The sequence below is a fragment of the Dryas octopetala genome, chromosome 4 (assembly GCF_963921425.1).
Source record: "Dryas octopetala chromosome 4, drDryOcto1.1, whole genome shotgun sequence".
Classification (NCBI taxonomy): domain Eukaryota; kingdom Viridiplantae; phylum Streptophyta; class Magnoliopsida; order Rosales; family Rosaceae; genus Dryas; species Dryas octopetala.
The window spans coordinates 21,341,728-21,354,443 of record NC_141369.1 but is presented as its reverse complement, the minus strand read 5'-3'; the positions used below and the strand labels follow the sequence as shown (position 1 = coordinate 21,354,443).

The window sequence follows — 12,716 nt, the reverse complement described above, 5'->3', positions numbered from 1 at the left end:
GATGTTATAGTGTACACTGTGTACTGAAACTCAGTCACAGAGTATTCTTGGGCCCCCAAAAACCTTATCAAAAGATTTGCCGTACAACCAAAATAGGGATAAAAGCGTCTTTTCAACGTCATTCCATCAGAAAGATGTGGGGCCTGGATGGCGATTTGGCAAGTTTAGAAGCAGAAATGGGGGCAAATGTGTAATCTTGAAACCTACTTAAAGGTACAGGCTAGCCGACGACAGCAGAGAGAGCGTCACAGAGAGGCTTTGTTTTGCTTTGCATGTTGTTCTTTCGTTCTCTGCCTTTATTTATTTTTTTTCCTCACTTGCTTTAGTGCTCTCACTTTATATCTGTACTTTACTTTGTTATTCGCTCTTCTTCTTTGGGCTTCTGGGTTTTGTTGGAGCACTCTTTTTCTCTCAGGGGCTTCACCAATGGCTGACATTACCCACCCTCCCATGGAACAGCTTCAAGACCTTGAGTACTGCATAGATTCCAATCCTCCTTGGGGTACGCTCTCTCTTTCTCTCTAAAAATGTTTTTTTCATTGAATCATTATCTGTACACTAATGTGTGAATGAGAAATGGGCTTGTGGCTCTTCAAGTAGGTTGATCAAGTAAGTGGACAAAACAGACTCGCATTTCCCAGTCGGGTTCCTTTTTCGTCTTGCATTTCTCATAGAACAAATACGGGAAAAGAATCATATTGAAAACGTTCCTAACCCACCCCTTCGTAGAGCCGCGTATTGTATGTGATCCGAACCCGCCCGGAGCGAGCCTCCCATAGAGGCAAGTGAAGTTGGTGAGCCGTATGATGGGCAACTATCTCCTGCGGTTCGGAGAGGACTCAGCCGTTAGTTAGAACCCCCTTGGTTTTCTTTTTGTTTCTCCCTTTTTCTCTCTCTGTCTCAAGATTATTTTACCTGGGTATGGGTTTTTAATGCCAAAGAACACTGTGGAAGAGATATGGGATTGTGGTTGCTTAGTAGCTTTTATGGTACTGAGATTATAGTTACTGGTATTTCTTCAGCTAGTATGAACTGAAGCAATGTGGCATTACAAACTTGACACCATAAGTGATGAGAAAATCTTGATTTTTGAGTGTCTTAGTTGTTCTATAAGTAATGAGAAAATCTTGGAATTTGAACATTTATCATATCGAGACTGGTAGGGCATGCGGTTTTATTATTCAGAAGAAAAAAAATGTATATGCCTGTTTGGTTGCTGAGAAAATATTAAATTTGTAATTGGTTGGTGTAAGTTAATGTGACATCATTACAAGTTATTTAAAGACTTGCGCTGTGATGTACAGCAACTTAATAGGAAATACTCGAGTTGGAGCTGTAGCTATAAGTGCTACTGTCCCAGATGGTCTAATGGGTTTATCTCCTCAATTCTTGGCTATCAAACAGAGGTTTGGTAGCCATCAGGGTCCTACTCTATAAGATTTTATTAATGGTGTATCGTAATTACCATTTTACCCATCAGGACAAAGCTTCTCCATTGTTTTTGTTGGATTGTGACTGGCACGCACATGTTAAATTGTTAATAATCATGTTTTGGACATGGCATCCACAGGTAAATATGTGCATTATTAGGGTTGGTTTAGTTTCAACTCAAGACAACTTGGCATAATGAAAAAGAAGATAAACTGTTCTGCAGGAAAGATTTATTAGGGGAGTGAGAAAGTATGCAACTTGATTGCTTTATCTTTTATTTATACTAATAATTAAGCTTTTGACTTGCAGCTGAAACCATAGTTCTAGCATTTCAGAACTACATTGTGATGCTGGGTACAAGTGTAATGATCCCTTCCGTTCTTGTACCTGCAATGGGTGGAAGTGATGTAAGCCAGTTTTCTAGTAAACTAACAACTTTACATTGGCAATCATGTTTGGTCACTTTGATAAAATTTTCCTCTTTCTGTTATTAAAAAAAAAAAAAAAAACCATCTTCTTGCTCACAACCAGGGTGACAAAGCACGAGTCATACAGACACTCCTCTTTGTAGCTGGCATTAACACACTTCTCCAAGCACTTTTTGGGACCAGGTTGCCTGCTGTAGTTGGAGGCTCCTTTGCTTATGTCATTCCCATAGCTTATATTGTAAGCGACTCCAAACTGCAACGGATTACTGAGCCACATGAAGTAAGTAAATCTCCTAGTACTTTCCTTCACCCCATTGTTAGTGTCTTTGGGAACCTTGTGGAAAATGGAAATAAATAGATGCATCCACAATTCCATGAATGCACTAATCAAGGAAGAATTTGCTTTCTGATTGACTAGTGACTAGCTTTGGGGGCTAGTACCTTTAGTAGTAACCCATGGTTTCAATGGGGCCCAAGCTTCCTAAAATTTGATATTTGATGGCAGCTTACTTTTCTGTATGCTGGGAAGGATCTGCCTTTGAAATGAATATACAGAAAGGAAGCTTACTTGCAAGCTTACCCTGCAAAATGTGATCACTGCCAGAATCAGTCAAGTTAAATAACTAAAATGCATGATATCAAGGAGCTTTACATTGGTTGAGAAATCTTTGCATAAGCAAGCAATTGGTCTTATTTTTAAATGTATGCAAATATGAGTCCTTTTAAGACTGAATGGAGGCAGAATGAGTGCATGTGGTTCCCAAGTTTTGTGACCTTGATATAACCATTCATGTCAAAGTAACCCTCAATCCCATCAGATATTTATGCCTTTATTTCCTATTCAGCAATTGTACTTAAGCACCTTTCTTATTTGGTAGGGTATTGAAAGAGATCTTCCCATGTCATTGGTTTGCAGAGATTTATACAAACAATGCGTGCTATTCAAGGAGCTCTAATTGTAGCTTCAAGCATACAAATCATCCTGGGTTATAGCCAAGTTTGGGGTCTCTTCTCAAGGTATGTTGATAGGAGAAAATTTAATGAAACTTTTAAGCATCTACTTTGTGATTGATTGGTTCAGCATCATATGGGTTATTTTGCAGGTTTTTCAGTCCACTTGGCATGGCACCTGTTGTTGGATTGGTTGGCTTGGGATTGTTTGAGCGAGGGTTTCCTGCGGTGAGTTTTTCTATGAGAGGCAATTTATCATTCCATTGGGTTGACCCCAAAGGAGCTTCCATGTCATGTGGTTAGTTCCTCTTTAAAAGCAAAAATTTGATCCATTCATTCTAGAATGTTAAAGGATCTGGCATTAACCTCAAGGGGGTCACATTAAGGCTTTCAGCATTTAAAATAGTTCACCTTTTGCCACAGAATATTTTCCCAAATGATTTTTGAATTTTTTTTTAAATATTTCATCTTTTCCTGCAGAATCTCTATCCCTTCAATGAACTTTTGAATATTTTCTATCCCTTGTGTGAAATTTTTTATTTCAACCATGAACTATTAAAACCTGGTGAGAACTGAACTATGTGACCATTTCTGAATAAGCATACTTCTTCTAGCTCATTCTTTTTACTGTATTGGATGGATACCTCATATTCCACTTATGTAATTTTTTTATTCATTCTCTTTAGAAATTATGTAAGTATATAATTCTATATCTGTTTCAGTTGGGAAACTGTGTGGAAATTGGAATTCCAATGCTGTTGTTGGTCATTGGGTTGTCCCAAGTAAGTGCTTTTGTATTATCATTGAGCTGACACCTCTATTAATCATTTCTTTCCTTCATAAAGTTTTGATATGTTTATTTTCAGTATTTGAAGCATGTGAGACCATTTAGAGCTGTCCCTATTTTTGAACGGTTTCCAGTATTGATTTGTGTCGCAATCATTTGGATCTATTCCCTTATCTTAACTGCCAGTGGGGCTTACCGAGACAAACCCCTTAGAACTCAAATCAGCTGTCGTACAGACAGAGCAAATCTCATATCTACTGCCCCATGGTATGCCAAAGAAGAATTTGCCTTCTCATAATGTGTCTTCTGAACTTTTTCTGGTTTTGAGATCTTACTGATTATGCCATTGCAGGTTCAAGTTTCCATATCCTCTGCAGTGGGGTCCACCTACATTTTCGGCAGGTCACTCATTTGCAATGATGTCAGCAGTTCTTGTTTCAATGGTTGAGGTATTTATTCAATTTTTTGGAAGTATTGCAGAGTAGTGTCTTTTATTGATAATGTGCAATATTGCTTCAGTCCACAACAGCCTTAGTCTGTCGTCTTTGTTATGCGGCTTTAGATTTTGGGATATGTTAGTTTCCTCTTTTAACATGTCTCTGGCAAAGGACCAACTGCCTCATCAAAAGCACTTTTGGAGTCCTGACAATTACTTATATATTGCAGTCAACCGGTGCATACAAGGCAGCATCAAGATTGGCGATTGCCACTCCTCCTCCTGCTTATGTATTGAGCCGGGGTATTGGCTGGCAGGTGAACTAGTTTGAAACACTAGTGACTTTCGTTATTATGGATTTTCGGTAAATGTGCCATACATCATGCTAGCATCTTGGAGATCTTAATTGTAAATTATAATATGAAGACTGAAGAAAACCTAATTGGCTCTATCAAATCATTTAGAGATATAACAGTGGTGCTATATTCACTATGTGCATAGTTTAAGAGCTGAATAGTTTTTTGATCATTTCGGCAGGGAATTGGTGTTTTGCTTGATGGGCTTTTTGGAACTGGCACTGGCTCTGCTGTTTCTGTGTAAGACCTCACAATAGAAAAAAATGGTGCAAAGCTTAAGCTGTGGTCTTTTCCATTTTTAAATTAGTTTGATTGAGATCTGGATCATGTATAACAGGGAAAATGTGGGACTTCTTGGACTAACCCGAGTTGGAAGTCGTAGAGTTGTTCAAATTTCTGCGGGATTCATGATATTCTTCTCAACCTTAGGTCAGCATTTAACTTCATGAGACTCAAGGAAATTCAGGGCATGATTGGGAGCAAGGGAGTTCCTTGCTGCTTAACCAATCTCCTTATATGTCAAACATAGAATGGCTTGGTCTTGAAAGAAAATTTTGGAAGGAATGTTGTGTTCTTTTCCAATTAAAAATTTTGATGGTCTGACAAGAAATCAAGTCTGTACTATTTCTTTTTTCGTTTTATCTTTCCTCTGTATTTTAGATACAGTATTCAGGTTTCACGCTAAGATTACATATGTAGTCAGCGTTAGTGGTTTCTCATTTGGGATTCAGAAAATATTGTTCATGGTTCATTTCCTCTCTACTACTTTTGCAGGTAAATTTGGAGCTGTATTTGCATCTATACCCTTCCCTATATTTTCTGCATTATACTGCGTTCTCTTTGGCCTCGTGGGTATGTATGAGCTTAAGCAAGATTATTAATTATTTTCTTCTTTCACTCTCTTCACAGACTTTCTTTTCCTCTTTGCAGCTTCAGTTGGACTGTCATTTCTCCAATTCACAAATATGAATTCTATGAGAAACCTCATTATTACTGGGCTTTCACTGTTCCTCGGGATCTCTGTCCCCCACTTTTTCAATGAATATTGGAATCCCCTGCACCATGGTCTCGTCCATACCAACGCCGGATGGGTGAGTAATATCCTCACAAACTCTAGTGCTCTGGTTAAGGTCTAGATATAATGGGATCTGTCAATGAAGCACCTTATATTGTTACCGTTTTCTAGGATGCCTATGTGTTGATCTTGCTTGAAGTAAAAGAAATTATGTGACCATTCTGTGAATTTATCATTTTACTTTGGATTAAAATCTAGACTATATAGGGCTGAATTTCATTAATATTGAAAGGCTTGCCCTGGTTTTGGACCTTTTGGCAAGTCTTTAGGCATTATATTGTTGTTCTAATATTACATTATTGTGCGCTTGCAGTTCAATGCATTTTTAAATACCATCTTCTCTTCTCCTCCAACTGTGGGGTTGATGGTGGCAGTTTTTCTTGACAACACAATAGAGGTAGAAAAATCAAAGAAAGACAGAGGGATGCCATGGTGGGTGAAGTTCAGAACATTTAGAGGAGACAACAGAAATGAAGAGTTCTATACTTTGCCATTTAATCTCAACAGGTTCTTCCCACCAACGTAGCAAGCAGGCAGGCTGGCAAGCAGGTTTGATGAAAGTTGAAACCAACAATTCAGCAAAGCTCCTTTTGCATCCCAATGCAATTCTAACATGATTAATCAGCTTCCTTAGGGTGGTAGTATATCCAAGGATAATCTTAGCAAATGCGAATTTTCTTCAGCTTCACTATTTTTTGGTGGGCCTTTGTTTCATTGGTCCAGATTAGGATTGTAGATCATTTGATCCATGCTTTTTGTAGACTCAAATAATACAGATGGAATGAATATAATCTTTCTCTTTCTGACCCAAGTTTTGAAATGTAATACACAAGCAAATTTGTTAATTACATATTTGAGGTCCAAGCATGTATGGGGCCAATGGGCTAGTCTATTTTGTTTAACTTTTGTTTGTGCCTTGGTCCTCTATTAACAAAAATAAGTTCTCTCACATTTTGGGAATCAATAACATTACAGTATGAGTTGTTTGTGTTGTATCACTTGTTCTTGTTTGTACCATTACTCCTTACCCTCCTCCAGTTTATTAATCAATGGTAATTTTGTAGGTTGCCATCTCACTTGTTTCTTCATATTTATGTTTTTTGCTCTAGTAGAAAGGAACAAATTTTGAACTCAATTTGCCACATTTTCATTTCACATTTGCAATGTAATTTGCCCAATTTATTGGCAAAACCATCAAAATTTTTAATTAAAATTATTATAATTCTTGAATACGGTTCCAAGTTTATGATCCAATACAAAATCCCCAGCAATTCTAACAAATTATGTATGTCCCAAATTTATTAGAAAAATTTCATAAAATTACTCATTTTTATGAAAACAAATATCTTTTGTCGTACTTAGATTAAAACACTCTTAATAGCCCTACTCGACTCCAATCTCAATCATAAATATTTTGTTTATTTCATATTTAAAATTAAACCACACCATTTTTTATATTGCCCCAAATTAATTATTAATGGTATAAATTGGGGAAAAGAAAACTAAAACATCACTCAAGGAAAATTAATTTATTATTTATCCAAAAATACGTAAAATTTTATCTTTTCTAGAAATAAGAATTCAGCAAGTTCAATTTTAGGAAGCCTCAGAAAGCCAGTCAATTTAACATCAATGATATTCAGTCGGTAATTCCAACTATAACAAAATTCCTCATTGGCTCCAATTTTCTTTTATAAAAAGATTAACAAATAAAAAGGAAAAAATTATAAAATTAATAATAAGATGTAATCGCAGAAATCGGCTCTGTAGACCACAATTAATCAGATCCACAGGTTCCTATCAGCATGCGAAAGGGTTTGATCTCGGTTCAATCATAGCATCGCCGGTCAATGCTCTGTGAGCTACCGGCGACGTGGCTAGAACCTTTATTATAGTCAACAAAAGATCAAATAATCAATTATTTCAAGCAAAAAAAAAAGAGGAAAACCCTCAGAATCCCGTTCCAAATCACACACACGGCGGCACACAGAATCCACCTGTTCCCGACCAATGAATGAACATCGGCGGATGGGAGCGGGTGGCTCTTTGCGTGTAGCCGCCGCTGTTTAAAGTGTCATACGGCACTTCCTATCACTTTGGGCATTCTTCCTCATTGGGATCGATAAACACTTGAAAAACCCTAACCCTAACCCTAACTATAAAACCCCAATTGAGAAGCCAGACTGACCCAACTGGTCGAACCGATTAACCACCAGAGTGTGACTTTAGAAACGGAAGAGAGGGGATTTATATAGAAAAGTAAAGCTCTAAACCCTAATTCCGCGAATGGGCTTTAATTTGGCGGTTTGGGCTCTTTTCTTGTGTAACTTCGGGACGGCCCAATAAAGCCCCAATTCCGCTTGTGGGCTTTTTATAGACAACTAAAGCTCTTCCAAAAGTGAGATTCTAAAGAAACCCCACAATTTTCTTTTCAAACCACACATTCAAATTTTTTCATAAATCATCCACTTTTACCACTCAAATCAAATTAAATAAAAAAACTAATTAAAATTGAAAATAATTTTAGAACCTAAAAAAAATATTTCAGAACCCCACCTCTACCCTTAGTCTACGCACTTTGATCTCTCAAAAGTTGACAAGTGACAACGAGGCTAGAGGAGTGGAGGGGATTGGTGGATTGGGGAAGCGGTGATTAGGGTGGAGAAAAATTTACATGAGACAGTACTATATGTTTTATATCATTATATGTAGCATGATGAGAGAGATCGACAATCTATATGACTTGTCACTGGATAAAAAGGATAGATACAATGAACATATAGGGTCGTTTCTTGAAAGTTTTTCTCAGTTGGAGTGAAGTTCTGCAAATTTTTTTAGAGTAAGTAGTTATTTTGTATAATTTGATTTTAGGGGTAAAAGTGGAAAATTAAGAAAAAATTGGACATGGGGTTTCATAAAAAAGTTATGTGCTTGATTTTGGGAGGTTTGGGCGCTATTTCCGAAGCGACTTCGGGACGGCCCAATAAGGACGGGTCAAATAAATTGGGCCTACCGGTAGAATGGGTCAAAAAGTTGGGTCCACGTCCATCCGGCCGGCCAGAGCCCTCCTTGCAGAGCTTTGAAATTTGATTTTCTACGCATTCATTGCTGTCTCTGAAAGCAAGAAGAAAGTGACGAAGGCAAAGAAATTGTGGGTTGTTGTTGGTGGAAAGGGCGTGTTTGGTTGGGTGGTATTGGAATGTCGATGGGGACTGACAGCACCTGGGTCGGAAAGAAGCCTCTGAGACGCATCGGAGGCATGTCCGATGCTCTCTCCATCGCTTCGGATCTCGGTTTCTCTGTGTCCGCTCCTCCTACCCAGGTAAAGCCTCACTCTCCTTTTCACTCGACCATGTCCAATTTTACTTTTTTGCTCACTTTGGCCTAGAATTAGCTCCACTCATTTTGCTTTTAGCACCATGAATTCCATTTGCTTTGGCACCCCCCACATTTTAGTTTTTTTCCTATTTCTTTCATGTTTTTAAGCTTAATTTTGAATACCCAATTGAACTTAAAATGCTTTGAAGAAGCAAGAGGGTGGTATTGGTATAAGTGTAGACTGTGTAGTGGAAATGAGTTTGTGCAATGTTATATGTTTGTGCCAGAGTAAGGCTAATCATTTGGTCAGTTATAATGTGGATTGTTTGTGTTTGGAACTTCAATAAAGCTCAATTATTTTCTGATGTAGGAAGAGCTTCAGAACTTGTTCAGTAGTACTGGTGAAAAGGGTGATGACTTGATAAGGGTTCTAAGGGAACTTACCAGTGTGCAAAGAAAAATAGCAGATCTGCAAGTTGAACTTCAAGGGAGAAAAGTGAGCTATCTTGGAGCCTCTTCTTCCCTGGTTTCAGTTTACTACATTACCTGTTGTTGAACTGACTTGGTATCAAATTTTCTTTAGGATGATAAAAATGTAGCACATTTGACACATGTGAGTGAAATGGAAAAGAAGTGCGAAACGTTATCTAGGATTACTACCATTTTGAAAGATGTGATTCAGAATAAGGTAAATTTTATGTGATTTTCTGTTGAGCATTCTTTCATTCTTCAAAATAGATATGCTTTTTGTTCCAGTGTTGCTAAGAACAAAGGTGGATAATTCTCTGTGGGTTAATATGCACCATAAATTTCTGTAATATTGAATTGGTGTGTTTTTGTCTAATCACATAATGATTTAACTTTGAATGTTGTTTGCATATTCTATACATTGTGCATTCTTCAGTGTTGGACATTAACTGTCTTTTCCATATTATGGTGGACATTCCCTGAGTTTCCTCTTTTATACCGCCTGCATAAGCTTTTTTGTTTATGGCATAAATATTTTAATTTGTTTATATATATGTTTATGTCTCAATAATACTCCTTTATTTTGGGTAAAATGACTGGCAGGATCGCATTATAGCTCGTCTTCAACAACCATATTCACTTGATTGCATTCCAGTGGAAGCAGAGTATCAGGTTGGTTGTGCATTATTTTCGGCAGTGTAAATTTTCTTATGTTGGAGAAAAATTTCTTATTTGAAACCATGTAATGTACATTCTAGGCTACAAATATGATCCATCTTGACTTTTGACCAGTCTAAAGAGCCTTTGTCACTAAATCCAAGTCATATTGTCGAATTTTAAGAGTGTAGATCCATCAAAACAATTGTTGTGATAGACACAATCATATTTTGAATTGTAAATCTAGTCATAAAAAAATATGAATGAAATCTGTTTAGCATTTGTGGAAATATACATCTTGGAAGACAGCTAAAGATTGGTTATTTGGATTTCTCATCAAGTGAAAAAAATGTTTTCTTAATGCTCATGCAATCTTTTGCCTGGATCTGTGCAGAAACAATTCTCTGAGTTACTGATGAAGGCTGCTAGTGATTATGGGGCATTGACAGCATCAGTTGCGGATTTCCAGTGGAGTCAGACATTTAAGGAGCCTCCTTCAGTATGGGGGGTATGCTTGTAGAAGCTTTTCATTTGTCTCCAAATTAATCCAGAATGCATATCGCATGTTTGAGTTTTTGTTCCATTATTTGTCTAAGCTTTGATTATATTTCTATTTTGTTGTTTGGTTTATTCCACATTTGATTGTTGGCATCTATGTGAGTATGATATTATTGCAATTTTCTGGTAATATCTTCAATAGATATTTTCTCAAAACTTCAACAATGAAGTCATAAATGTTGTAGTTTCATGGCATGGTTTAGCAGGTCAAATGATTTCATTCCCACAAAAATTTCAAATGTCTCCTTGGTTTTTAACCAACTTAAATAATATTTCTTTAAACTAGGTTCAATAAATTTGTTACGCTTAATGGGAAACTACTGCTGCGTGATGTGATCTTCATTTTGTTTAATTGATGCAGGAAATGCTTCGTCCAATTCCTGTTGCCTTAGCATCATGCACCCGGTTCTTTGAGGCAATGTCTGCTATGAGGGAGTCATTTGCAACACTTCAACATCTCAGAGTGGGTCATTCGGATACATCTTCACCTATGACACCAGCCAAGGAGTCCTCCCGAAGAGTAGCAGGAGATTCCGGGTGTGTAACCCCACCTCCTTGGAAAACTGAACCAAGCTTTGATGACTTAGCTATCAGAAGCTCAAGGAAGCCAGAAATAGAGCATCAAGAAGCAGAGGATGAAAATAGTGAGATGGATGGAACTAGCCATAGGAGATTGTCATGGCCTCCTTCAGTTAAAAAAAACGGTAGTTAGTCAAAAAGCTGAATTTCGTTTTTTTTTTTTGATCAAAAAGCTGAATTTCGTTGTCACTCAATGTTTGCTTTTTTTGTGAAATAGTCATTGTAATAGAACTCTGCAAAAACTTCGAAAATGATTATACACCTTGTAAGTTGTAACATTCATATTAATTAATGTGTGCAGCAATATATGTTAGTCTGGTATATTGAAAAATTTCTTTCCAGATAAGCCAGTGACTCATCGACATATTGACTCTCCAAAATACAAAAATTGAACTATTGAAGGGTTCTCTTGGCCCTTTCATTTTTCAGTAGGTTGATTCCTATGAAGGGTAGATGAGCTCCTAGGAACTCTTTTCTCGCATTCTCGCCAGAATTCTTGAACTTGTCAATTGTAAATTTATGGATAGCAAAACCGCATTAAAGGGCATTCCTTTATTTTACATTTATTCTGTTCCATTGGGCAGGCATTGCATGGAATGCGATAAAGTCAACCTTGCTATGCTGTGTGCGCCACACTTGTTCCCCTTATTCGTGACATTTTCAAAAGGTTACTAGCTAACTTACCAATCAATAAGCACACAACATGTTCATTACCCAAAAAAAGAAAAAGAAAAAAAGCATACAACATGTTCCCCTTATTCCTGACATGTCAAAAGGTTACTAGCTAACTTAGGGTGTCTAGCAGCTTAGGTCTGCAAGACATCTTCAGCCTTGTGTTATATCGAAAATTTTAGGGAAAAAACCAATTTTGGTCCCCATGTTTTGCTTCGAAAACATATTTAGTCTTTATGTTTTCAAAACTCGCATTTGGTTCTTGCATTTTGTATTGTTTACAATTTTAGAACATTTTATAACTTAACATAAGATTTTTTTCTTAAATTAAGACTAATAACTTGTTTAAACTCGCAAATTTTATTCAAAAAACTTTCAATTTAATTTTCAAACAAAAATTAAAAATTGAATTTATTAAAATTGTCTTCATATTGCAAATAACAAAACACATGGATCAAAAACATTTTTTCTCCCAAAATTCTATCATATAAACACATATAACATATAAATACAGTCATACAGACGAAGTCGTAGAAGCAAGATAGCGCCTCACCGACTTATTAATATATGATTTTTGCATGCAGCTTTCACATCTACGGGCCTTGAAAGGTACACGTACTGTGAAAGTAAGACCCCCAAAGAGAGGAGAGCCAACACAACTACACAAGCACTCATTCACACATTAATAAACCATTCATTCAACCTCACTTGAAATAAAATTCAAATTCGGTGCAGAGTTTTGAAATAAACTATTGAATGACCGAATGTAATGCTAGCTAGGTCAATGAATGAGTTTTGAAAGTGGAAAATGTAGCCATACTAGAAAAAGCAATTCAACCATTTAAAACTCCAACTGAGAGCATTCTCTATCTAGATATCAACGTCAACCATCATCAATTTTCCTTCTTAGCTAAGGAATGAATGAACTACCAAGTGGTCCAAATTTAATGTCACAAAATTACAACCAAAGCAACCTCTCATGCTCATTGAAAGACAATTA

The 12,716-nt window shown here is 36.9% G+C and overlaps 2 protein-coding genes and 3 non-coding genes across 5 annotated transcripts; 2 read left to right on the top strand and 3 right to left on the bottom strand.

Moving 5' to 3' along the window:
* The first annotated feature begins 289 nt into the window (after positions 1–289).
* On the top strand, positions 290–6,274 carry LOC147288092 (Xanthine/uracil permease family protein). The gene is made up of 14 exons (XM_086242592.1): positions 290–502; positions 1,741–1,838; positions 1,963–2,139; positions 2,776–2,876; positions 2,963–3,038; positions 3,533–3,592; positions 3,677–3,864; positions 3,950–4,046; positions 4,264–4,350; positions 4,571–4,629; positions 4,727–4,818; positions 5,164–5,241; positions 5,320–5,480; positions 5,778–6,274. The coding sequence occupies exons 1-14, from the start codon at positions 427–429 to the stop codon at positions 5,988–5,990; spliced, it is 1,563 nt and encodes a 520-aa protein (XP_086098718.1). The 5' UTR covers positions 290–426; the 3' UTR covers positions 5,991–6,274.
* A 788-nt stretch (positions 6,275–7,062) lies between these two features.
* Positions 7,063–7,145, bottom strand: LOC147288091 (small nucleolar RNA snoR77Y). The gene has a single exon (XR_015122224.1). It is a non-coding gene; the product is annotated as a small nucleolar RNA snoR77Y (small nucleolar RNA).
* Positions 7,146–7,205: 60 nt separating this feature from the next.
* LOC147288090 (small nucleolar RNA snoR2/U65) lies at positions 7,206–7,349 on the bottom strand. Its single transcript, XR_015122197.1, has one exon. It is a non-coding gene; the product is annotated as a small nucleolar RNA snoR2/U65 (small nucleolar RNA).
* Positions 7,350–7,516: 167 nt separating this feature from the next.
* On the bottom strand, positions 7,517–7,583 carry LOC147288089 (small nucleolar RNA U49). Its single transcript, XR_015122198.1, has one exon. It is a non-coding gene; the product is annotated as a small nucleolar RNA U49 (small nucleolar RNA).
* A 976-nt stretch (positions 7,584–8,559) lies between these two features.
* AUG2 (HAUS augmin-like complex subunit) lies at positions 8,560–11,357 on the top strand. The gene is made up of 6 exons (XM_086241970.1): positions 8,560–8,786; positions 9,153–9,278; positions 9,366–9,470; positions 9,854–9,922; positions 10,302–10,415; positions 10,827–11,357. Exons 1-6 carry the CDS (start codon positions 8,664–8,666, stop codon positions 11,175–11,177), a joined length of 888 nt encoding a protein of 295 aa, XP_086098096.1. The 5' UTR covers positions 8,560–8,663; the 3' UTR covers positions 11,178–11,357.
* Positions 11,358–12,716: the final 1,359 nt, after the last annotated feature.